Source organism: Hylobates moloch, unplaced genomic scaffold (genome assembly GCF_009828535.3).
Source record: "Hylobates moloch isolate HMO894 unplaced genomic scaffold, HMol_V3 SCAFFOLD_6, whole genome shotgun sequence".
Taxonomy (NCBI): domain Eukaryota; kingdom Metazoa; phylum Chordata; class Mammalia; order Primates; family Hylobatidae; genus Hylobates; species Hylobates moloch.
Window position 1 is genome coordinate 17421921 of NW_026652281.1, and position 25824 is coordinate 17447744.

The window sequence follows — 25824 nt, forward strand, 5'->3', positions numbered from 1 at the left end:
ACGATAGACTGGATTAAGAAAATGTGGCACATATACACCATGGAATACTATGCAGCCATAAAAAATGATGAGTTTGTGTCCTTTGTAGGGACATGGATGAAACTGGAAATCATCATTCTCAGTAAACTATCGCAAGGACAAAAAACCAAACACCGCATGTTCTCACTCATAGGTGGTAACTGAAGAATGAGAACACATGGACACAGGAAGGGGTGGGGGGAGGGAGGAGGGATAGCATTAGGAGATATACCTAATGCTAAATGATGAGTTAATGGGTGCAGCACACCAACATGGGACATGTATACATATATAACAAACCTGCACATTGTGCACATGTACCCTAAAACTTAAAGTATAATAATAATAAAATAAAATGAAAACAAAAACAAAAACAAAAACAAAAAAAACCAATACCACTCTTCTCACTAAATTTCTTAAAAGTTATTTTTCATAAATATCATGTTACTTTTTAACATATAATAAAATTGTTATTTTAAAATGAATTAATCAATATATATTTTTAAAAATTCTCAGTTTACATTTCTAATATGGTAAATAACGATATAAACAAAGCTTTTTGGGGTCCTCAATTTGTAAGAGTGTAAAGGTTCTTTGAGATGACCAAGTTTGAGAACTGCTGGTCTAGACAGGATGCCTGAGACTCCTTTTAGTGCCAAGACTCTATCAACCCTCTAATTAACAATGCAATTATTTAAAAATTACTAAAATCTTAATATTTTTCAGTTGCAGAAAGTACAAAATATACATTTGTATATAACAAATATGGAATTTCTAGATTGCTTAATGTTAAATTAATGCTCTATAAGTAAAATTAATTTGGGAGATTGTAGTTCATTTTCCCAGTTTACTTGATATAAACAGACCTCAATTTAAAAGTCTTTAATCATAATTTCAAAATTAAAAAATTATCATATTGTTATGAATTAGTCTACTGAATAGCAAACAGTACAAACTTCCTCATATACCTTTTAACCTCCCTTCAAGTCATGAGTTGATTATACTGTCATTTTAATTTCTGCCATGAATAAAAATTACATATTCCCTATCTGCCCTATCATGTTTCAGCAAAATCTTTCCCTTTTTGTTTATTTTATAGAGAGGGAATACTTAGGCTATCTCATTTTGTCTCATGAGCTCCATTATTACGGTATTTACTATTTCAAAAATAGCATTTTCTCTACTAAATATAAATGCATTTTTTATCTTTTTTATCAGTTTTTTTTTTTAAACATCTGGAAATTCTATAAACATGGAAGAATTTCTCTAGTTTGTACCTTCCTTTAAAAAGAATTCTTTTTAAAGGAATCAATTCTTGGAACCATAACTATCTTGAAAATTATTTTCCATTTTTTTGTTTTGTTTTCTTCCTAAGGGTCCTTTCCTTACCTTTATATAGTTAGACATAGGAAGCTGAGGACAGACATAATAAGTATATGCCAGAATACATAATATATAGGAAAAGAAAAATTGTGCATTTTTTTCAATGAACTTTTACTAGGAGTATTAGGGAGCTGAGAAAGTAGTGTCTGTATAGTGTCTTCAACCAGAGCAAGTGACCAAAATGCAAATACAGAAAGCAAAGCAAGAATAGTTCATACTGTGGCTGTTTGTCATTGCCAAGATGGGATTAAAAATAAATATCTAACTGCTTAGTTCAGTTAAGAGTAGAAGTTTCCTCTGTAGTTCTGAGTTACTACAACACTCATTCTCTTTAGTTCCAGTCACTTGCTTTAAGTGAAGATAGAATTTCTGTAGGTTTCTGGGTTTGTTCAGCTGTTCTGGCTTTGATCATGGCTATTTCCATGTTCTGTTCATGGGGTACCTTGCTGTATTTTGGTGTTGGCAGATGACCCTGAGGAGGTGAGCCATACCGAGTAAGTGAAGGTTATCTATAGTTGTGATGGCCTTAACTATCAAGTAATGGTTTTTATTTTACATAACACCTCTATCTTCATCATTTCCTCTTTGACAAGATCATTGTGTGAGTTTTACTATAATTGAAAAAATTACTGTACCTCTTCTATTTTCTTAGGAGAAGTTTCATTTTTATTATTTTTGAATTCTTCATTTATCTTTATTCTGGCTGCTACAAAGAGAAAAATACATATAGTTATTTGCTTTTGTAATCTATAATTCCTATCTCAATAATTTACACGTTATTCACTATGAATGGCTACTTCTCTAGTACAGAAATTGCCCTCATGAAAAACAAAGCATAAGAATAAGAAATTTATTAATGAAGTCTTTGGACAGCTTTTGACAGGGTGACAAGTTTGTAGGTAAACCTACTATAAACCTTTGGCACTCTAATATTTTTTCCTCCACTGATTTTTACTCTCAAATTCATTTGTATACCTATAGCTATTGAATTACAATAAATCTAATTTAATGTTTTATTTTTACAAATCTAAGGATTTCTATTAAAATGCTTTTTTAAGATGGTAAAATTCAATACATACAAGTATGTTAAACTACATACACACATACACAAAGATTGGCAGCAAACAGGATATATGTGTACATATATGTAAAATATTAAGTGTCTTGGCTGACATATAAAGTGAGTGACAAATAAAACTTTTGTTTACATATACCACTGAGAATTTGATATCATTATAGCAGCATACTTTGGTAGAATCTCACTGGCCTTATTGTGCTGCTGTGAGCGTTTAATGGAACAATCCATATAAAGTGCTTAGCAAATATGCAACAAATTGTTAGCTGTTCTTATAACTATTCCACTTAAAAAATTTAAAGCAACAAAAATATTCCATGTTGATAATTACCATAAAAACTTCCTTCTATGTTGTGTGTGTGTATATATATACATATGTTTATATATTATACATATATATGTATATATATGTATGTGTGTGTGTGTGTGTGTGTGTGTGTGTATATATATATATATATATATATGTGTGTTTTTTTGTTTTTTTTTTTCAGATGGAGTCTTGCTTTGTTGCCCAGGTTGGAGTGCAGTGGCGTGAGCTTGGCTCACTGCAACCTCCGCCTCTGGGTTCAAGCAATTCTCCTGCCTCAAGGGATTACAGGTGTGTGCCACCATGCCTGGCTAATTTTTGTATTTTTAGTAGAGGCAGGGTTTCAACATGTTGGCCAGGCTGGTCTCTAACTCCTGACCTCAAGTAATCCGCCTGCCTCGGCCTCCCAAAGTGCTGGGATTAAAGGTGTGAGCAACCAAGCCCAGCCTATGTTGCATATATTTCAATACATAAGGTGGTTTAGAGTTTGGACTTTTGAATCAGACTGCTTAGACTAAATCCCAGGTCCACCTTTTACTAAGTATGATGTGGGACAGATATTTTCAGGTTTTGTCAATTTTCTCATTTGTAAAAATAGGAATTATAATAGCAACTATCTTACAGAAATGTTATAAGAATTAAATAAGGAATTCATGTAAAGTACATATAATATAATACACATATCTTATTCGTTCAGAAATTATTTTTGATGAGTTACAAAAACTTAAATCCCTGGAAACAGTGGGGACACTTCACCTAGGTGCACTCTTAAGGAGGTTTAGAAATGTATGAGGAGTGGAACTGAACATGAATAACACAGAACCTAAATTTCAGAGCCTGTGACTTCCAGATAAAATGGAAACTAATTAAAACAGGGAGATACTGAATTTGGAATCATTTGGGATGGATTCTCTTTCATAGCTGCTCTTTTAGACTGACATAAGACATTAACAACATGGTAATATCTGGTCCTAGAGAGTGTGAAAATTTGATTATGTAACAGAAAGTTCAATGGCTTGAATATAAGGCAAGCAATGATAAACACTGAAACTCTGGTCCCTTGCCTTTATTTTTTGACCAACTCTTTATGAAGACTTGATCTTTAAAAATTTTTCTTTAAGTAGATATTTCTCAAATAAGTGTAATATAAACTAATCTTTATAAAAGATATTAGAGACAGGTAGTGAAGGTCATTCCCTAAGATGGGTCTTGACCACACAGGGTTTCTCAGATAGATTAGTAGTCATCTAAAAAGTAGACTGGCTCCAAAGGGGTAAAGAACATACTTACCTTCTAATGCTCTGGCATCATTTTTAAAAACTTGTTGTCTGGTCCTGTGCAGTGTTTTAAAGAGCTGTAAAACCTGTTAAGAAAATCAGAATTCAAGGCTGGGCACAGTGGCTCATGCCTGTAATTCCAGCACTTTGGGAAGCTGAGGTAGCAGGACTGCTTTAGCCCAGGAGTTCGAGACCCTGGGCGATATGGTGAGACCCCCATTTCTACAAAAAAAAAATTTTTTTTGAACATGGAGTCTTACTGTGTCACCCAGGCTGGAGTGCAGTGGCATGATCTTGACTCACCACAACCTCTGCCCCCTGGGTTCAAGTGATTCTCCTGCCTCAGCCTCCCGAGTAGCTGGGATTACAAGCACCTGCCACCAAGCCCGGCTAATTTTTGTATTTTTAGTAGAGACAAGGTTTCACCATGTTGTCCCAGCTGGTCTCAAACTCCTGACCTCAGGGGATCCACCTGCCTTGGTCTCCCAAAGTGCTAGGATTACAGGAGTGAGCCACTGCACCTGGCCAAAATATTTTTTAAAAATTAGGCCATGGTGGTGTGCACCTGTGGTCCTAGCTACTTGGGCAGCAGAGGTGGGAGGATTGCTTGAGTCCTACTACACTCCAGCCTGGGTGACAGAGCAAGACCTTGTCTCAAAAAAAAAAAAGAAAAGAAAAAGAAAATCAGAATTCAGACTTCAAAAGGAAAACATTTCACATTTTACACAAATTATATTACAAGGATTAAACAGTATTCCTTTTCTGTTTGTTTCATAGACTATTTTAAAAAATAGTTGGTGAAAACCAGGACTTGCCATAATAACTTTCCTTTGATTATTTATCTCTACTTTAAAAACATTTTTAGCCTTATTTACAAAAATAATACAAAGTTCTTTGAAATAAATAAAACAATATAGGATGGTTAAAAAGTTAATAATCTTGGCCGGGCGCAGTGGCTCAAGCCTGTAATCCTAGCACTTTGGGAGGCCGAGGTGGGCGGATCACAAGGTCAGGAGTTCGAGACCATCCTGGCCAACATAGTGAAACCCTGTCTCTACTAAAAATACAAAAAAAAAAAATTAGCAGGGCGTAGTGGCAGGCGCCTGTAGTCCCAGCTACTCGGGAGGCTGAGGCAGGAGAATGGCGTGAACCTGGGAGGCAGAGCTTGCAGTGAGCCGAGATGGTGCCACTGCACTCCAGCCTGGGGGACAGAGCCAGACTCTGTCTCAAAAAAAAGTTAATAATCCTCATGCTAAAAACCAGTCTGCTACTTTACCAGTATGGTATGTATCTGTTCTCATTTTTCTTAACCTATTGAAGTTTTAATCTGCTCTTAATATCATACACGCACATATACAAAATTATAAATTTATTGCATCTTAAAAGAGGCCACAGAAGGAAGATGTTTTAGACAATTTAGACAAATTTAATTGCTATTCTTTTTTTTTTTTTTTGAAACGGAGTCTCACCTTGTCACCCAGGCTGGAGTGCAATGACACGATTTCGGCTCACTGCAACCTCCGCCTCCTGAGTTCAAGTGATTCTCCTGCCTCAACATCCCAAGTAGCTGAGATTACAGGTGCATGCCACCACACCCAGCTAATTTTTTGTATCTTTAGTAGACACGGGGTTTCACCGTGTTGGCCGGGCTGGTTTTGAACTCCTGACCTCGTGGTCCAGCGCCTTGGCCTCCCAAAGTGCTGGGATTACAGCCGTGAGCCACTGTGCCTGGCCCTTTTAATTGCTATTTCATAAAAGATAAGTGAAATGTTGAGACTTATGAATATTCTGAGTCTATATTAAAAAAAGAAGAGCTGGCATTTTGGTAAAAGACAGATTGTGAAGAGGCTTTAGTGATAGGCTGAGGTCACTTCACACTTCTCAAGTCCAAAAAGGTACTCAATATTGTTCTCTTACCGGGCTCGGTGGCTCACGCCTGTAATCCCAGCACTTTGGAAGGCTGAGGCGGGCGAATCACGAGGTCAGGAGATCGAGACCATCCTGGCTAACACGGTGAAACCTCGTCTCTACTAAAAATACAAAAAAGTAGCTGGGCGAGGTGGCGGGTGCCTGTAGTCCCAGCTACTCGGGAGGCTGAGGCAGGAGAATGGCGTGAACCCTGGGGGGCGGAGCTTGCAGTGAGCCGAGATCGCGCCACTGCACTCCAACCTGGGCGACAGTGAGACTCCGTCTCAAAAAAAAATATTGTTCTCTCAATACTGCTCTTCCTCCAGTCTTCTCTATTTTACTTATTGGAGGCCACCAAGTTTCTGAAGCCAGAAATCTGTAGGTCATCCTTTTATTCTACCTTACTCTTGTTGTGGAAACTTTAGGAATGTCTCTGTAATCTTTCTTTTATTCTCTATCAACAAAACCACTTACGTTCAGGCACTCCCCATCTCTTAGACTACTTACAAAGGTTTGTCACTTTGCCACCACACCTTCCTGTCCTCCAGTCTGTTCTACAAATAATATCTAACATTTACTAAACATACTGTGTGCTAGACACCATTTTAAGTGTTTTACATATATTAGAAAACCTGTAACATCAAAGGCAGACATGAAAACAGAAATAAGAAACAACATAGCAAAAAAACTTAAAAATAAAAACCAAGCAGCCATAAAAATCTTCCTCAGAAACATGTTATTGCAGAGATGGAATAACATCAATGAAAAGCTATAGTAAATTTAAAAAGAAACATTCCAAAAGCTCCCAAAAGCTCTTGGCTATCTAACAGGTGAAAGTAAGGATTAAGTTGAGAAAAATTGCCCAGAATGTAGAATAAAAGTTCAGAAACAGAAATTGAGGAGAGGAAAGATAAGAAAATTAAGGGAGAAGGCCCAACAGCTAGATTAGCAGAAGGGCCAACAAGAGAGAAAAGAGAAAAGGGAGGTAAGAAAGTTTAAAATTTTCACTTAATATTTGGGTAAAAGGGAAGAAAACAAATTTCACCAAGTAAGGCACATGAATTACAAGATACAAAGGGTTCCACCAAGAGCCCAACATAAAACTCATAACTGCACAGCATGATGTAAGTTCAGTGCAATGCTGATAATGAGAAAAATCTCAAAGAATAAATATTTCACACGTAAAGGATGGAAAAAATCAGAATGGTACCTGATTTCTAAATAGCACCACTGTAAGAAGACAATGGAATAACATATTCAAGTTTTGATAAAATGTCTGCTTTAGAACACCATAGATACTCAAACTATCACTCAAAAACATGGGCAAATACATATTTTCAGAAATGCAAAGTCTCTTATCTGTCATACACACTTTATTGGAAAGCTACAGAAGAATATGCTCCACCAAAATAAGGAAATGAACCACAAAAGGAAAAGACATGGGAATCCAGGAGACAGGTGGTCTAACATGGGAGAGGCAAAGATCATGGGGAAGGACAAATGCTAGTCAACATTTGTGCAGCCAGCCTAGAAAGCAACTAGGCAGGACTATAGCAAAAGACTGAATTGCTCCAGAAAAGGTATTGCTAGGAGAAATGAAACTGGTAGACTGGTTTTGCCTAGAATTTGGGAATAGATATCTAGGGGGATATTTTTAAAAAGTAATAATTTTGAAAAGGCAGTTATTAATTTAAAGATGAAGAATTGGGAAAAAAGACAATCATATAATGTACTTAAACGGCTCAGCTGTGGGTAATTTTTATAGCAATAATAACTAACATCAAAGATGTTAAACTACTAGGTGCTAGTAGAACTGTGAGGGCAGATGTTTGCTTTATAGGACACCAATGAGAAAATGTGGTATATATATATCATGGAATACTAAAAAAGAATGAAATCATGTCCTTTGCAACAGCTGCTGGAGACCATTATCCTAAATGAAATAACTCAGAAACAGGAAATCAAATACTGCATATTCTCACTTATAAGTAGGTGCTAAACAAAGGGTATACATGGACAGAACGATGGAAATAATAGACAGTGGGGACTCCAAAAGGGAGGAGGATAGGAAGGGGTTGAGGGTGGAAAAATTACCTGTTGGGTACAATATTCATTATTTGGGTGATGGGTTCACTAGAAGCCCAAACCTCACCATTATGTAATTTACCCATGTAATAAACCTGCATATGTATTCTCTGAATCTAAAACAAAGAAAAATAAAAAGTCAAAGGATTTGAATAGATATTTCTCAAAAACAAAACCAAACCAAACCCATAAATGGCCAATAAGCCATGAAAAGATGTTCAATGTCATGTGCCATCCGGAAATACAAATCTAAACCTCAATCAGATACCACTTCATCCCAGTAGAATGGCTACCATAAAAAAGACAGTCAATAAAAAGAGTTGACAAGGACATGGAAAAATAGGAATTCTTATACACTGTTTGGCATTTAAAATGGTACAGCTGCTTTGGGAAACAGTTTGGCAGTTGCTAAAAAAAGTTAAACCTACAGTTATCTTATGACCCAGAAATTCTACTACTAGGTATATACTCAAGACAAATGAAAACATGTTCACACAAAAACATATATGCTAATGTTCATGGTAGTATCATTCATAATAGTGAAAAAGTAGAAATAACCTAAATGTCCATGAACTCATGAACGGGGAAGTGAAATGTGAAATATCCTTATTAATAAGAGCTTAATTAGCTCTTAATAAGCTAATACAGGTTGGATGCAGTGGCTCACGCCTGTAATCTCAGCCCTTTGGGAAGTTGAGGTGGGTGGATCGCTTGAGCTCAGGAGTTCAAGACCAGCCTGGCCAACATGGTGAAACCTTGTCTCTACTAAAAAATACAAAAAATTAGCTGGGCGTAGTGGTGGGCATCTGTAATCCCAGCTACTCAGGAGGTTGAGGCAGGAGAATTGCTTGAACCTGGGAGGTGGCGGTTGCAGTGAGTCAAGATGGTGCCACTGCACTCCAGCCTGGGTGACAGAGTGAGATTCCGTCTAAAACAAAACAAAACAAAACAAAAAAAACCAGCCTGGGCAACATGGCCAAACCCTGTCTCTACAAAAAACAAAAAAATTAGCCAGGCATGGTGGAGGGTGCTTGAGGTCCCAGCTAGTCGGGAGGCTGAGGTGGGAGGATCTCTTGAGCTTGGGAGGCAGAGATTGCGGCGAGCCAAGATGACGCCACTGCACTCCAGGCTGGTGACAGAGTGAGACCCTGTCTCAGAACAAAACAAAACAAAACAAACAAACAAACACACCCAAAAAAGGCCGAGCGTGGTTGCTCATGCCTGTAATCCTAGCACTTTGGGAGGTCAGGGCACGCAGATCACCTGAAGTCGGGAGTTTGAGACCAGCCTGACCAACATAGAGAAACCCCATCTCTACTAAAAATACAAAATTAGCCAGGCATGGCAGCACATGCCTGCAATCCCAGCCACTCGGGAGGCTGAGGCAGGGGAATCACTTGAACCCAGGAGGCGGGGGTTGCGGTGAGCCGAGATTGCGCCACTGCACTCCACCCTGGGCAACAATAGCGAAAAACCCCCCCCCAAAAAAAAAAAAAAAAAAAAAAAAAGAGATTGCAGCTGGTGACTTTGAGTTGAAGCCAATGACAATTTGTCATTCCAAAATCCTAGGACCCTTAAGAATTATGCTAAATCTACTCTACCTGTGCTCTACAAATCAACAAAGCACATCTGTTTAAAGCATGGTTCACTGATATTTTAAGCCCACTGTTGAGATCTGCTCAGAAAAAAAAAGATTCCTTTCAAAATATTACTGCTCACTGACAACACACCTCATCACCCAAGAGCTCTGATGGAGATGTAAAAGGAAATTAATACTGTTTTCACGACTGCCAATACAACATCCATTTTGCAGCCCCACAGGTCAAGGTCAAGTAGTAATTTTGGCTTTCAAGTCCTTTTTTTTTGAGACAGGGCCTTGTTCAGTCACCCAGGTTCGAGTGCAGTGGTACGATCATGGCTTACTGAAGCCTCGATCTCCTGGGCTCAAGCGATTCTCCCACCTCAGCCTCTAAAGTTGCTGGGAGCACAGGCGCATGCCACCACATTGAGCTAATTTTTGTACTTTTTGTAGAGACAGGTTTTGCCATGTTGCCCAGGCTGGTCTTGAATTCCTGACTCAGGCAATCTGCCCACCTCAGCCTCCCATAGTGCTGGGATTAGAGGCGTGAGCCAGACTTCTAAGTCTTATTTAAAAGACTCATAAGGCTATAGCTGCCATAGATAGTGATTCCTCTAATGAATTTAGGCAAAGTAAATTGAAAATCTCTTGGGAAGGATTCACCATTCTAGATGCCATTCAGAGAATTCAGGAGAGGAGGTCAAAATAGCAACAATAACAGGCATTTGGAAGAAACTTATTTGAACACTCATGGATGACTTTGAGGGGTTCAAGACTTCAGTGGAGGAATTAACTGCAGATATGTGGAAAGTGCAAGTGAAACTAGGATAAGAAGTGGAGCCTTAAGATGTGACTGAATTGCTGCAATCTCGATAAAACTTAAATTCATGAGGAGTTGCTTCTTATGGATGAACAAAGAAAGTGGATTCTTGAGTTTATGAAGACCATCACTCACATCACTTCACTCCCGGTGAAGATGCTGTAAACATTGTTGAAATAACAACAAAGGATTTAGAATATTATATAAACTCAGTTGATAAAGTAGTGGCTGGGGTTAATAGGATTGAATCCAATTTGAAAGATGCTCTACTGTGGGTAAAATGCTATCAAACAGCATTGCATGCTACAGATAAATCTTTCGTGTGTGAGACAGTCAATCAATGTGGTCAACTTTACTGTAGTCTTATTTTAAGAAACTGTCACAGTCATTTTAACCTTTAGCAACCACCAATCTGATCAATTAGCAGCCATCAACATTGAGACAAAATCATTCATCAGCAAAAAGATTACAACTTTCTGAAAGCTCAAATAATTGTTAGGATTTTGTAGCAAAAGAGTATTTTTTATTTAAGGTACGTACTTCCTTATTTTTTATTTTTTTGAGATGGAGTTTCGCTCTTGTTGCCCAGGCTGGAGTGCAATGGTGCGATCTCAGCTCACTGCACCCTCTGCCTCCTAGGTTCAACGGATTCTACTGCCTCAGCCTCCCGAATAGCTGGGATTACAGACACGTGCCACCATGCCTAGCTAATTTTTGTATTTTTAGTAGAGATGGGGTTTCACTGTGTTGGCCAGACTGGTCTCGAACTCCTGACCTCGTGATCCGCCCACCTGGGCCTCCCAAAGTGCTGGGATTACAGGCGTGAGCCACCTTTCCCAGCCAACGTATGTACTTTCTAAAGACATAATACTACTGCACACTTAACAGACTACATTATAGTGTAAACATAACTTTTATATGCACTGGGACCAAAAAACTTGTGTTACTCGCTTCACTGCAATATATACTTTGTTGTCGTGGGCTTGAACCAAACCCGCAGCATCACCTAGGTATGCCTGTATCTAAAAATGTGGAAGTGGCTTTGGAATTGAGTAATGTGCAGAGGCTGGAATAATTCTGAGGTGCCTGATAGTAGAAGCCTGGATTCCCTTGAAGAGATTGTTGGTAAAAATAAGGACTTTGCAAGCATCATAGAATCCCAGGGACTTTAATATTGCAAGAGCAGAGAATACATGTTGCATGGGATTAAAAAAATGAGAAGTAAGTAAACCTAATGGTTTTACATGCTATTTAAAGTACAACATTAGTACAACAAATTAGCGTCCCTAATTTAAGAGGACTAGTGTAAGAAAATGTTATCATTATCGCCATAGCACTATTGGAGTTAACATTACCTTGGAGCAGATGAACTTTCATTAAAATGCAGAAAGCCAGGTCACAGACTGTATTCTCTTCCTCATTTACTTATACTGATTGGACAATTCAGGCAGTGTAGATGAAAAGTGGATTCTTTATAGTTAGATGAGTTTGAATCTGAGATTGTCACTTAATGTAAGCTTGGGCAAGTAACAGCCTTTTTGCCTCAATTTTCTTGAATAATGGATTAATTTTAAGGATTATAATTTCTGTGCTAGGTTTCACTTTCCTATATATATTTTTTTGGACATAGGGTCTTGTTGTCACCCTTGTTGGACTGGTCACCTTTGTATCTTCCCACATGTAGCATAAGTGCCTTCTATACACTGTAGGCTCTACCAAAAGTGTTTTTAGAATTAATCCTACTTAATTCCATTTGTATCCAAGTTTTCCAACCAAATCCCCACTTCAAGGACTTTCCATGTGCTAGTTGCCCTTTCTGGAATGCTTTTTTCTTTCCTCTAGCTAATTTCTAATCAAACGTCAGGTCTGAACTTCCTTGAGAGATTATTTATTTATTTACTATTTACTTATTTTTTGACATGAAGTCTTGCTCTGACACCCAGGCTAGATAGAGTGTAGTGGCGCAGTCTCGGCTCACTGCAACCTCCACCTCCCAGGTTCAAGAAACTCTTGTGCCTCAGCCTTCCGAGTAGTGGGATTACAGGCAGTCACCCCTATGCCCAGCTAATTTTTGTATCTTTAGTAGAGATGGGGTTTCACCATGTTTCCCAGGCTGGTCTCGAACTCTTGACCTCATGTGGTCCTCCCGCCTCGGCCTCCCAAAGTGCTAGGATTACAGGCGTGAGCCACTGCACCCAGCCCCTTGAGAGATCGTATGTGAAATCCTAGTTATATGCTCACAAAACACTGTAGTTTCAAATCAAAGCATTTATTACAACTGTAATTAAGTAACTGTTTAAGGTCTCCCCACCTGCTAGATTTATTTATGAAGGCAAGGATGTTCAGCTTACTGTTGCATCCACTATGCTTAGACAATATAGGCTAAATGTTGGTTGTTGGCTATAATACTGGCTATTATGGACATTCAAAGAAATTTTTGAATGAATAACCCTGAGCAATTCTGTTTCTACTGGTGCTGTGACATTACGTACAAAAGTACACGAGGACTGCTTGGTAGCTCCTTATTATTGACTAGATGTAAACACTGCTTTTCTTCACCATATTATAGCAGGCCATTTCCCCATGTTTATGTTTCAGCCAATGACAACTACAGATCCCAACTGGCCATGCTGATGTTAAACATTAAAGGATGGCTGCCAATGAGAATCGTGCGCCGGGCGGGAACGTGCATCATGCTTGGGAGTGATAAATGAATCTGAGACCAGGTAGGTACTCAGAGAGATGATCCGAGCACAGCCACCACATCCCAAGCTCATTCAGTGAGCTCAGGTCTCACCAGTCCCTGCTCTGTCTTGCTATATTACTTTTGACAAGTAATTTTGCTGGGGTTCGGTTTCCTTGGCTGCTAGACTTCCGTGCACCTTCTGTTTGTCTGAATAAACTTTCACCTTATTGAACTGCTGTTGCTCAGGTCAGCCTTTGGCGTCTCCTATACTTCCCAAGGATGTGAAATGGGTCCCTCAGACAAATACTCGGTCTGAAGACGAAACAAGGGCAGAACTCAAGTCGCGGATTTGTATCATGGATAAACACTGCGTACCAAGTTAGTACCAAGAAGTAGGAACCACACTGGTGCCTCCCGCTCTCCTCCGCACCTGCACAAACCCTCAACTGCCCCTCGGAGTTGGTCATCTGGCTTCTTTGGGGTAACAGCCACATTCTCCGTAAAGAGTCCGGAGCCCCAGCCTCCAGAGACTCCAGACAGTTTTCTCAAGGCCGCGAACATGCCCTCCCCGACGGCACTGTACCCTCCCCTTCCCGGGCCCTGTCACCTTGACTGCCTGTCCCATGGCTCTCTTCACCGCGGCCGCTACCTCCGGAGCAGTCGAGTAGCCACGCCTCTCAGCAACCAATCAAAGACTGAACTGTTCAACTCCCTGTAGCCGCGTTACTAACGCGACACAACCAATCACCAGGCAGCATCTCCCTTCTAGCCCCGCCCTCCTCCAAAGGACGGAGGAGGTGTTTGCTAAACGGGCGTTGGCTAAAGGCGTTTGCTAAAGGCGTTTGCTAAGCGGATGGGAACTGGTAAAATCGCGAGGAGCCGCAGAGCCCAATTACTGGCCAGGAGAGAACGGAAATCACCTGGACGCCATGTTAGTTAGGGGCACAGTCACTTCCGGCGCAGGGATTCTCTGCTGGGCGTACTGGGTTTCTATTTAGTGGATGGAGTCGGCACCCGCGTCTGTAAAAGAGCCTTTATTTTAACGTTTCCCTGTTGCGACTATCTTTTTAGAAATGTGCATAAATAAAAGCCAAGTCCTAACAACTGTAGCGGGCGTTGATTGGAACACTGACTCCTCAAAATTTTATGCGTATATTCTCTCATTCATTTCCTCAGAAGGTGAGGTTAAATTACTAGCTGAAGGTCGCACAGCTAGTAAATGGAGATCTGGGATGCAAATCCGCTGTGCCTGACCGTAAAGCTTAGTCTTACCCTTTACATTTTGCCTCTTCAACTCTCTCTACTCCTTGGTTTTGCTGATAAGGAGGTCAGAAATGGGTAATCAGCAGCATCATAATTAGAAACAATCTTAAGCATTTAAGTGCGTTTTAACTTATGACCTTGCAAGCATCCAGAAAAAACTCTGTAGTCACGTTACTAACGCGCCACAACCTTTTCCTATTGTTCCTACAGCATAATTGTTCCCCTTCCCTACCCGTATAGCCTTTCAGGTTAACTTTTAGGTAAAATTGACTTCTTATTAAAAATGAAAGATCTGGACCAATGGATTTCCAAGGCCCTTTTCCTTCTCTGTAATCTATGTTGTTTTAAGGAATTATTGCAAGTCTTCTGAGAATAACAAGATAATCGATTTTGTTAAAATTAAGATGCATTCGATTTGCAGAACATTTAACGTAATGAAGCGATTAAACCAAGTATACTGGATATTGTCTTTTATCTGAGAAACAATAAACTAGATGATCTTGGGCCTTTCATTGTGCTTTCTGAATGCTGACAGTGATTTAAAAGATGCCCCGTCCCCGCTCCCCCATTTTCAGTGTAGACTCATAGTGCAGCTTCCTGAAAATTCATAACTTATTGTGATGATTTCTTGCTAGCTACTGTCCTGCATTCAGTTAACTAAAGTCCCTCATCTGCTGATATTTTAAAACAGTTCTATAATGACAGAATTATTCAGTTCTGTGGCTCCTCTTTTCTTAAATAAATCTGCATGTCTCCTTTAACTGTTCCACATAGGAGGTGGGCTCTTCACTATTCTAGTTGTTCTGGGAACATGGCCTGGTTTGTCTTGTCACCCCAAAATAATCAAAAGGCTAAGGATCCAGTTAAAAAGGTTTATTCAACTGTAAAGTGTGAGGGCAGTCATATGGGAACATGTAGACACCAAAGAATGGTGATCAGTGCTTCCAGTGTAAGGAAAACTGAAGATGGTTTATATAAGACAAAATGGAGATGCCGAACAGAATTACAACATTTTCCAAACAATGGATAACATCCAGATTTAATATCTGATTGGCTAGTATTGATTACACTCTAAGGTGGTTGCTTAATATTTTATTGTAAAAAAGTAACAATCACAAGGGTCTACAGCTCTAATATTGTGTAGTCTAGGTTTGAAATGAAGAATAGGGAGTCTGATTAATGTATAACATCTCAATACGAAGGTCGGGAAGTAACAATAGTCAGCACCAGAGAAGAAAAACAGCTGTATTACGTGACTCAGTTTTCAAGGCTTAACTTTGCCCCCTTGGCTTAATAAATTTGGAAGGTTCTGAAATTTCATTGCCTTTTTACAGTTTGCATCCCAAAGTATAAGTCGCAGAACTGAACAGGAAATTCCAGCATGTTCATCATGTAAGTTCATAGAGCTATGTAGTAGGCAGAATAATGGCCTCCAGAAGATGTCTGTGTTCAGATTCCGGAAGCTCTGACTATGTTATATATGACAAGAGGCTTTGAGGATGTCATTAAATTAAGTATTTTGAGATGGGAAGATTATCCTGGATTGTCTGGTGGACTCAGTGTAATCACAAGGATCCTTATAAGTGAAAGAAGGAAGCAGAGTCAGGGAGAAGTTTAAAGATGTTCTGCTGCTGGCTTTGAAGATGGAGGAAGATGGAGGAAGAGGCCACAAACCAAGCAAGCCTCCTCTAGAAATTGGAAAAGGTGAGGGAATGATTTTTTCCCTAGAGCATCCAGAAGGAATGCACCCTTGCCAACACTTGATTTTAGCTCAGTGAAACTCAATTTGGACTTCTGACTTACAAAATGCTGCCTGTTTTTGGCTCCTTCCATTTTCTTTTTCTTGTTTCTTTTTTTTTTTTTTTGAAAAGCAGTCTCCTACTGTCGCCCAGGCTGGAGTGCAGTGGCAGGATCTCAGCTCACTGCAAGCTCCGCCTCCCGTGTTCACGCCGTTCTCCTGCCTCAGCCTCCTGATTATCTGGGACTACAGGCGCCTGCCACCACGCCCGGCGAATTTTTTGTATTTTTAGTAAAGGCGGGGTTTGACCGTGTTAGCCAGGATGGTCTCAATCTCCTGACCTCGTGATCCACCTGCCTTGGCCTCCCAAAGTGCTGCGATTACAGGCATGAGCCACTGCACCCGGCCCAACTCCTTCCATTTTAAAGCCAGTAATGGAGCTTTTTTTTTTTTTTCTTTTTTTGAGACAGAGTCTTACCCTGTTGCCAAGGCTGCAATGGCGCGATCTCGGCTCACTGCAACCTCCACCTCCCGGGTTCAAACAATTCTCCTGCCTCAGCCTCCCGAGTAGCTGGGATTACAGACGCCTGCCACCATGCCCAACTATTTTTGGTATTTTTAGTAGAGGCAGCGTTTCACCATGTTGGCCAGGCTGGTCTCAAACGCCTGACCTCATGATCGCCCACCTCGGCCTCCCAAAGTGCTGGGATTACAGTTGTGAGTCACCACACCCGGCCGAGCATTTTCAAATCTCAGACTCTCACCTCTGCCTCTGTGGTCACATCTCCTTCTCTTACCCTCACTCTTCTGTGTCTCTTTCACTTACAAGGGCTGTTGTGATTACTTTGGGCCCATCTAGATAATGCAGGAACCTCCCTATTCCAAGATCCTTAGCTTAATCACATCTACAAAATCCCACTTACCATGTAAAGTAACATATTCACAGGCTCCAGGGATTAGGACATGGGCATCTTCTGCCTAGCACACTGAGTTTGCGTGATGCCAGTCAATAAGGTTGAAACGGAAATAAATGAGGTAGAAGCAGCAGCAATGGGCCTGATCACACAGGGCCCTATAAGCCAAGGTAAGGATGTTGGATTTTATTGTGATGTTATACACTAGCATATTACCAGCAGGAGAGTGACATTATGATTTATAAAGATCATTTTGGGTGCTATGTGGCAAATTAACTGCAATGGAAGCAGATAGGTTATCCAACTAGAAGCCTTTCAAAGTACTCCAGGAAAGAGACGTTAGTAGCTTCGATTAGAGTAGTGGAGGTAGAGGAGATAAGAAGTGATTAGATCCTTAGTGATATGTGTTGAAAGTACAGAGAGAAGATTTAAGGATGATTTCAAGGCTTTTTGGCTGGAGTAACTGGGTGAATGGTGATACAGCAGATACAGAATCCTGCAAAAGGAGGTTTTGGTTTGTTTGTTGTAGAGGGAGTCAAAATAAAATCGCAGTGCCTGGTAGCCATCTAAGCGGAGGTGGTCAGTAGGCTGTAATGTATATCACAGACCAGTCTGGAATTAAGGGAAGAGGTAGGTCAAGAGACAAATACTTGAGAGTCACTACTCCATAGATGGTAAAGCCTTCAGATGGAATGAAAGCTGACCATATTATTTATTATCCAAACCAGCACACATTTTTTTATTTTGACAATTTCAGACACATAAAAGTTGCAAGAATAATACATAGAATTTGCATATGCCTTTCACTCAGATTCTCCAAATGTTAACATTTTATTGTAATTGCTTTATCCTTTTCTATTTCTCTACTTACCTATAGACAGACACTTTTTCTCTGAACTATTTGAAAGTAAGTTGCAGACATGATACCCATAGCCTTAAATACTTCAGTGGGTTTTTCCTACAAAGACATTCCCTTGTATCAGTAGTTCTTAAAGTATGGTTCCGGGGCCAGCAGCAACTGTATCACCTGGAAAGTTAGAAACCTAACTTGTAGGGCCCCACCCTAGACCAACTGATTTTCACAATTTTTCTGTGGTTATGAAAGGAAATTAACATGACTTCAAAACTATTATCTAATTTATAGGCATTATTTAGATTTTACCAATTTTCCCAGTAATGTCTTTGATAGCAAAAGTACCAAATGGACACTTTTGAGATTAAAGGGAACCACATTCAATAATTTCGCCAAGACAGAGTAGTAGTGTAATCATAAAAGGCAGTTGAGCTCACACCTGTAATCCCAGCACTTTGGGAGGCTGAGGCGGGTGGAACACCTGAGGTCAGAAGTTTGAGAACAGCCTGGCCAGCATGGGGATACCCTGTCTCTACTAAAAATACAAAAATTAGCTGGGTGTGGTGGTGCACGCCTGTAGTCCTAGCTACTTGGGAGGCTGAGGCATGAGAATCGCTTGAACTCGGGAGGCAGAGGTTGCAATGAGCCGAGATTGTGCCACTGCAGTCGAGCCTGGGCGACGGAGCAAGAATCTATCTTAAAAAAAAAAGGCATTGAGGAGGTATACTTTTTCTTAATACGTACACTTAGAGGTCTAGTATGATAACTGGAATTGTCTATAGGATTTTATAAATGGATGTCCTTAGTGACCTTGACAAGAGGGAAATGGACTGAAAAATGAAAGATAAGAAAGCAGACATGGTATGTAGAAAACTTCTTTGTAAAACGAGCAAAGATATGGAGGGGGATGTGGGATTAAGGAAGGTTTTGTTTTTTTAAAGTGGGTCATTTTATTAATACATTATGTTGATTGCTGCTGGAAAAAATTATTTGCAGAGCAGTCTAGGGAGGTTTACAAACTACTGATGCCTGGAACTGATCTCCAAAGATTCTTATTTAATGGATCTGGCGTGCAGCCAGGTTCACGGGGATTTTTAAAAGCTCCCCAAGTGATCTTAATGTGTAGTCAAGATTGAGAACCACTGGTAGAGAGAGAAAAAAAATCTGTTGAAGAGAGGACTTAAAATCTGCTGCAGCAGCAAGACCTTAATGTAAGTGCTAAGTTGCAGCCGGCACCACTTAAATTATCAAATCTTGTCAGTTACAGTATCCAACTTTCCCTACAAGCTTCCATAGGGAGACGAAGGGTTTATACCAGTAACTGCATTCCCCAGGAGACAAGAAAGGAAGATAGAAAAACGACTTAGGAATCTCCTTGGAGCTCAAGACCAGGAACTTCCCCAAGCCGGTCCCTGCCGCAGTTCCTGCGGCGCTACTACGCGCTGGCCGCACTCGCAGCCCAGGTCGCCAGTACGCACGCGCAAGATTAGCTGGGGCGCCAGAGCCGTAGCACCTGCGCAGGCTTGGCTGCGCCCTCTCGCGCCGCACGCTCCGCGGGTTCCTCCCTCCTTCCGAGCCTCTCCTCTGGCCGCCGCGCGGGAGAGAGGCCGAGATGGCAGATGAGATTGCCAAGGCTCAGGTCGCTCGGCCTGGTGGCGACACGATCTTCGGGAAGATCATCCGCAAGGAAATACCAGCCAAAATCATTTTTGAGGATGACCAGGTAGGTACTGGGCACCACCTTGCTCGCCTGCTGAGGCGGGGGTATCGTCCGCGGATCTTTGGGTTTTTCGCAGAGGGAGAGGAGGGGTCGCGAGTGCAGCGGTGACGGGAGGGGACTTGGCCGCCCTGGCCCAGCGGGCCCCCAGCCAGCGGACAGGGCCCGGGCACTCCGAGGCGGCCTGCCGGCGCGTGCCGGCGCTCCGGTTACTCGTTATCTGCCCCGGGCGCGGGCCAGGCCGCCGGGCGCCCTGGGTGCAGCACCTCGGGGCCTGGGCGCGTGTCGGGGCGCACTGGGGCCCCCGCGTGGAAGCCCGCCGGCTCCCCGGCTGCCTCGGACCTTGCCTGTATCAGGAATCTCGAAATCTCGCCAGCGCTCTGCCTGACAGAGAGAAATCCGATCGCGCCCTTACTCAGGCCCAATCTCCGCGATCTCCCGCGCACAGCCGGCCTGCCAGGGCCGGGCGTTCCTGGGCGCTGCTCAGCAAGGCATTGTGCTCGAGGGCCCCAGGGGCGCTGGGAGGTGCGCGGACCGGCTGGGCCTGCCGGCTTCCTCCGCGGGGTGCGGCTTGCCACCCTCATCCCTACCCCTATCCCTATCTCCACCCCAAGGCCTACCCTGGTCTAGCGAGGCCATCTCCTGAGATAAGAAGTGGGCTCGCGTCTGGGATTTGCTTTCCGATGACCTCTCCCGCTAAACATTTTCGACTTACAAACAGCTGAATGATTCTTTTTGTATTCAACCGGAAGTAATTTTATGCCAAGAGACTAAGACTGTTGACTTCTTGTAGGTGAAATCCCAGTTGATGTGACTTTGAGATATCTTGTGTAAATTATTTAGTGGACAGTTGTATTTTTGGGATTGGATCTCAGATAAAGCTGGGCAGATTGGCTGATTTAGATAGAACAAATTTTGTAAACAGTTAAATTTAGGAAATATAAACTATAAGAAAAACATTTATTCTACTAGTGTCGTTTAGTTAGATTCAAAACGTTATCAAAGATTTAATTAGGTTCCTCTAGGTGAATTTTTAAAAAAATACTTTGTCTCTACTCAGGGGAAATTCTTTGTTTTAGAAAAAATATTTTTTAAAGTTTGAAGTTGCCTTTGAGAAATGGTTGTTGAAAAATTTACATTTGAACCACCGGAAGTCCAACTGTATAACAGCAGGAAGCATTCCAAATGAATCAGCATTTCGTAGGGAGTACCCAGTGGAATTACTCCTGAGACAAATAAGTGTGGATGGGTTTTATGAAAACAGCTTTCACTTTAGCAGTGAGCAAGAGATACGAAAATATTCATGTCACGTGTGTATTTACAGACACTGTGTTAAATAATTAGTCTAAATGCTGAAGAATCTATCATATATATACTCTTCAGCTTTACACAAAAGGATAGGTATATTTCTTAAATAGTTGAGTAAAGTGAGAATAGATATTAATCAACTATCAGACAAATATGTAGTTATAAAACTTATTGCTATCATAAAGAAAAAAAAAACAGGAAATTGCACAACTAGGTCTCTGACCTGGGAGTAATGGGACAGGGAGGGGAATCAGAGGTTTTTTTCTGTTTTTTCTTTTTTCTCCCAGAAATCATGTATGTGCTGGGAATGGAATGGCGGAATGACTAGCAGTTTAAGTTAGACGGAAGTTGGGGTTTGGAGGGGGAGAGGATCATTGAAAAAGCTCTGAGGGCAGAGAGCTCAGAAGGCCAGTTCCGTGTGAAGAGCTGCAGGAGATCTGGAGAGGCAGACAAGGATTAGCATGGCCAATTTCTATGCATTCATTGGCTCCCAGTTTAAATGTCACTGCCTCAGAGTTGTCCCTAAACACTTAATCGAAATCAGGCTTTTCCTGTAATAATCATTCGTGTTATCCTTTACTTTTCCTTTGTAACATGTGTGACCTTTGGTGATTATACCTTTATTTAAAGTTGGTCTTCCCATAAGACTTCCATAGAGTCTGGGTGCAGTGGCTCACGCCTGTAATCCCAGCACCTTGGGAGGCCGAACCGGGTGGATCACCTGAGGTCAGGAGTTCGAGACCAGCCTGGACAACATGGTGAAACCCCGTCTCTACAAAAACACAAAAATTAGCTGGGCATGATGGCACGTGCCTGTAATCCCAGCTACTTGGGAGGCTGAGGCAAGAGAATCGTTTGAACCCAGGAGGCAGAGGTTGCAGTGAGCTGAGATCATGCCATTGCACTCCAGCCTGGGTGGCAGAGTGAGACTCCAAAAAAAAAAAAAAAAAAAAGGCTTCCATGGAAAGGACCACGGCACCATTTGTAATGTGTACACTTCTGTTTTCTTGGCATCTAGTGCCCCCCATGTAGTTACTGCTCAGTAAATACTTGTTGAAGTAAGTTTTATCCTACCAATATACTAAAAGTTTTATTTATTTATTTATTTCCCTTTTCCCTAGTGCCTTGCTTTCCATGACATTTCCCCTCAGGCACCAACACATTTTCTGGTGATACCCAAGAAACATATATCCCAGATTTCTGCCGCAGAAGATGATGATGAAAGTGTAAGTACATTTCTAACATGATTTATTTTCTTGCTTTTTAAATTGTCAGATTAATTTTGTCCTTAAAGTGCTGTCACATTTTTATCTTCCTAAGGTCATTACAAAGGAAAAACCAGAAAAACCATTAGGACTTCAATTGCCCAGCTGTTTTCCAAAGTTACTGCATCATTTTGTATCCCACCAGCAATGGATGAGCGTTCCATCTTCTCCATATCCCTATCAACACTTGCTATTATCTTTTTTTTTTTTTTTTTGCTTTGTCGCCCAGGCTGGAGTGCAGTGGCATGATCTCGGCTCACTGCAAGCTCTGCCTCCCTGATTCACACCATTCTTCTGCCTCAGCCTCCCGAGTAGCTGGGACTACAGGTGCCCGCCACCACGCCCGGCTAATTTTTTGTATTTTTAGTAGAGACGGGTTTCACCGTGTTAGTCAGGATGGTCTCGATCTCCTGACCTTGTGATCCACCCTCCTCGGCCTCCCAAAGTGCTGGGATTATAGGCGTGAGCCACCATTCCTGGCCTATTATATTCTTAAAGTAAGCTAGAGGAAAGATTATTAAGAAAATCACAAGGAAGAGAAAATATATTTACTATTCATTAAGTGGAGTGAATCATAAAGCCCTTCATCCCTGTCATCTTCATGTTGAGTAGGCTGAGGAAGACAAGGGGTTGGTCTAGCTGTAGCTGTCTAAGGGGTGGCAGAAGCAGAAGAAAATTTGCATATGAGTAGACCCGCACAGGTCAAACCCATTGTTGTGCAAGGGTCAGTTGTATTTACTTGGGGATACCTTTTTAAAGTGAGATATTATTTCTGAAACTTAGAAACTTCAGCGCATTAATTTTTAATTCAATATATTTGTACAAATCACAGAGTTCAAAGATCAGAGCGAGTACTTAATGGTAAAATACCATCTTATATGCAGTAACATTAAAACCTCAGAATACATTTTTTCTTTTTTTTTTTTTTTTTTTTTTTGAGACGGAGTTTCATTCTTGTTGCCCAGGCTGGAGTGCAATGGCATGATCTCGGCTCACCGCAACCTCTGCCTCCCGGGTACAAGCGATTCTGGGTACAAGTGATTCCCCTGCCTCAGCCTCCTGAGTAGCTGGGATTACAGGCATGTGCCATCACGCCTGGCTAATTCTGTATTTTTAGTAGAGATGGGATTTTCTCCATGTTGGTCAGGCTAGTCTTGAACTCCCAGCCTCAGGTGATCTGCCTGCCTTGGCCTCCCAAAGTGCTGGGATTACAGTTGTGAGCCACCACGCCCAGCCCCAGACTACAAATTTTTAACATTTAGTATAATTAGACAGTCATGACATTTTAAGGTCAGAGCTTCTTACTCAAATGCAGCTCTTTTCTGTAAGGATAATGAAATGTTAATTTTTACTCAGTTAACATTCTAAATTAGTGTTTTAAGGTCATTTCTTTTACTTAGAAGACAGTTGTTTGCCAGGAAACATTTACTGAACCAGCTTTAAAACTGTGCTAATTCATAATTAAATGTTGTGACCAGTATAGGTACCTGCTGTACAAAATTTTATATAGATGCTCATCAACTTAAGATGGGGTTACATACTGATACACCCATCATAAGTTGAAAATATTGTATGTCTGTTGAAAATGCATGTAATACACCTAACTTACTGAACATTATAGCCTAGCCTAGTCTACCTTAAGCTTGCTCAGAACACTTAACATTAACCTACATTTGGGCAAAATCATCTAACACAGAGCCTATTCTGTAACAGTGTTGAATATCTCATGTAAGAGTATTTTACTGCATATCACCAGTCTGGAAAAGGATCAAAATTCGAAGTATGGTTTTTCCTGAATGCATATTGCTTCCACACCATTGTAAAGTTGAAAAATAATAATTTCCCCAACTTACAATTTTTGTCCATTGTCCATCTGTGGAACGGGACCTTCCTGCGTGAGTAAGGTAAGCGGAGTCCACGGTCCTGGGGCTTCCTAAGGTAGTGGGAATAGAAATGTGAGACTCTCTCCCTTCCCTGTTTTCTTGCCAAAGGAATTAAAGGAGTTCCCTTTCCTGAGAGCTTTTTAGAATGTTGAAGTTAACCCTCCCAACTTTTTTCTCTCACAATGGCAAAGCATAAGCAGTGAAATGGGAGTTAAAGTTCTTTTCTCTTGCCAACCTTCTCCCCTTTAACTTTTGTTAGGGAAGAAAGCTGGCAACACACAAGTGGACTCCATGTGTAAATAGAGACAAATTGACTGTAGATACAACCAAAAAACAAACAGGATGACACAGAGAGAGACTAGGTATTTGCCACAGGATCCTACAAGTCCCCAGACAATGCAGTAGATCTGGCAGTGTTCACAGGAAAATCCACAGTGGTCATAAGGAAGTCATAAAGAAAGCAAGATGTCTTGCTTTATTAAGAAAACTTAAACACCACTTGGAATATAATTAAATTTTTTTTTTCGTTGGGCATAGTGCCTTGTGCCTGTAATCCCAGCACTTCGGAGGTTAAGGTGGGCAGATTTTCCGAGCGCAGGAGTTCAAGACCAGCCTGGGCAACATTGGAGAAGCCCCATCTCTACAAAAAAAATACAAAAATCAGCTGGGTGTGGTGGCATGTGCCTGTAGTCCCTAGCTCCTTGGGTGGGTGAGGCAGGAGGATCACTTCAACCTGGGAGGACAAGGCTGCAGTGAGCTGAGATTGTGCCACTGCACTCCAGCCTGAGTGACAGCAAGACCCCGTCTCTTAAAAAAAGAATAGTTTAATTGAACAGCAGATTTTATTTCTAATTTGTTTCTTGAAATTAGTAATGATAAATACCTAATCTTAATGGGTCTCCAGTTGTAGATTATGCTCTGTTGGGATTAAGAGTTTCCAAATACTTGCTCAAAGGGGTGTGTTTCAATGAGAGTTTTAAGATTTGATATTTCAGCTTGACAGTTTGTTATTTAATGGCAAGAAGTAATAAATTGCCTAAGCCTAAGAAACTTTTTTTTTTCCTTTTCCAGCTTCTTGGACACTTAATGATTGTTGGCAAGAAATGTGCGGCTGATCTGGGCCTGAATAAGGGTTATCGAATGGTAGTGAATGAAGGTTCAGATGGTGGACAGTCTGTCTATCACGTTCATCTCCATGTTCTTGGAGGTCGGCAGATGCATTGGCCTCCTGGTTAAGCATGTTTTGGGGATAATTTTCTCTTTAGGCAATGATTAAGTTAGGCAAGTTCCAGTATGTTAAGTAACACACTTACTTTTGCCTGTGTACGGAGAGATTCAAGAAATAATTTTAAAACCGCATACATAATAAAAGACATTGTTGCATGGCTTATGTCTCTCTGAATGTTGCATTTGATTTGTTATTTTAAAAATATATTTGTTGGAATATGTGAAGGTGGGTTTATAATTTTGGACATTTCTTGCTTTTTCTTTCCAAGGAGGACTCAACATATGAACATGGCATTGTTTTAATGGTGTTACTAGTCTTTGAAGACAAATAATGAGAGTTTATAAATTTAGCTTTAACTTTGAAATATCTTTCCAGGCTAAAATTGGTCCAAATTAGATTTTTAAGCTAATTCTCACATTTTCCAAGAACACAGGAAACTGACCATTTTGGGTTTAGAAACAATGCTTTATGTTCAGCCCACATTGCCCCTGGACTCTGGGCGTCATTTGGAAGGGAT

General features: G+C 40.9%; 2 protein-coding genes across 7 annotated transcripts in view; one reads left to right on the top strand and one right to left on the bottom strand.

Annotated features, from left to right (window-relative positions):
- LYRM7 (LYR motif containing 7) overlaps window positions 1–13964 on the bottom strand; it is a 41792-nt gene extending 27828 nt beyond the window's left edge. For 3 of the 6 annotated variants that reach the window (XM_058440527.1, XM_058440525.1, XM_058440528.1), the window contains exons 1-3: window positions 13514–13737; window positions 4074–4146; window positions 2037–2107 (exon numbers count right to left, since the gene is read on the bottom strand). In XM_058440527.1, coding sequence (XP_058296510.1) covers window positions 2037–2107; window positions 4074–4146; window positions 13514–13699 — 330 coding nt within the window. In that variant the 5' untranslated portion in view covers window positions 13700–13737. The other 3 variants (XM_032156520.2, XM_058440529.1, XM_058440526.1) reach the window with 2 other exon arrangements.
- A 5424-nt stretch (window positions 13965–19388) lies between these two features.
- Window positions 19389–25469, top strand: HINT1 (histidine triad nucleotide binding protein 1). The gene is made up of 3 exons (XM_032156522.2): window positions 19389–19629; window positions 22053–22157; window positions 25151–25469. The coding sequence occupies exons 1-3, from the start codon at window positions 19519–19521 to the stop codon at window positions 25313–25315; spliced, it is 381 nt and encodes a 126-aa protein (XP_032012413.1). The 5' UTR covers window positions 19389–19518; the 3' UTR covers window positions 25316–25469.
- Window positions 25470–25824: the final 355 nt, after the last annotated feature.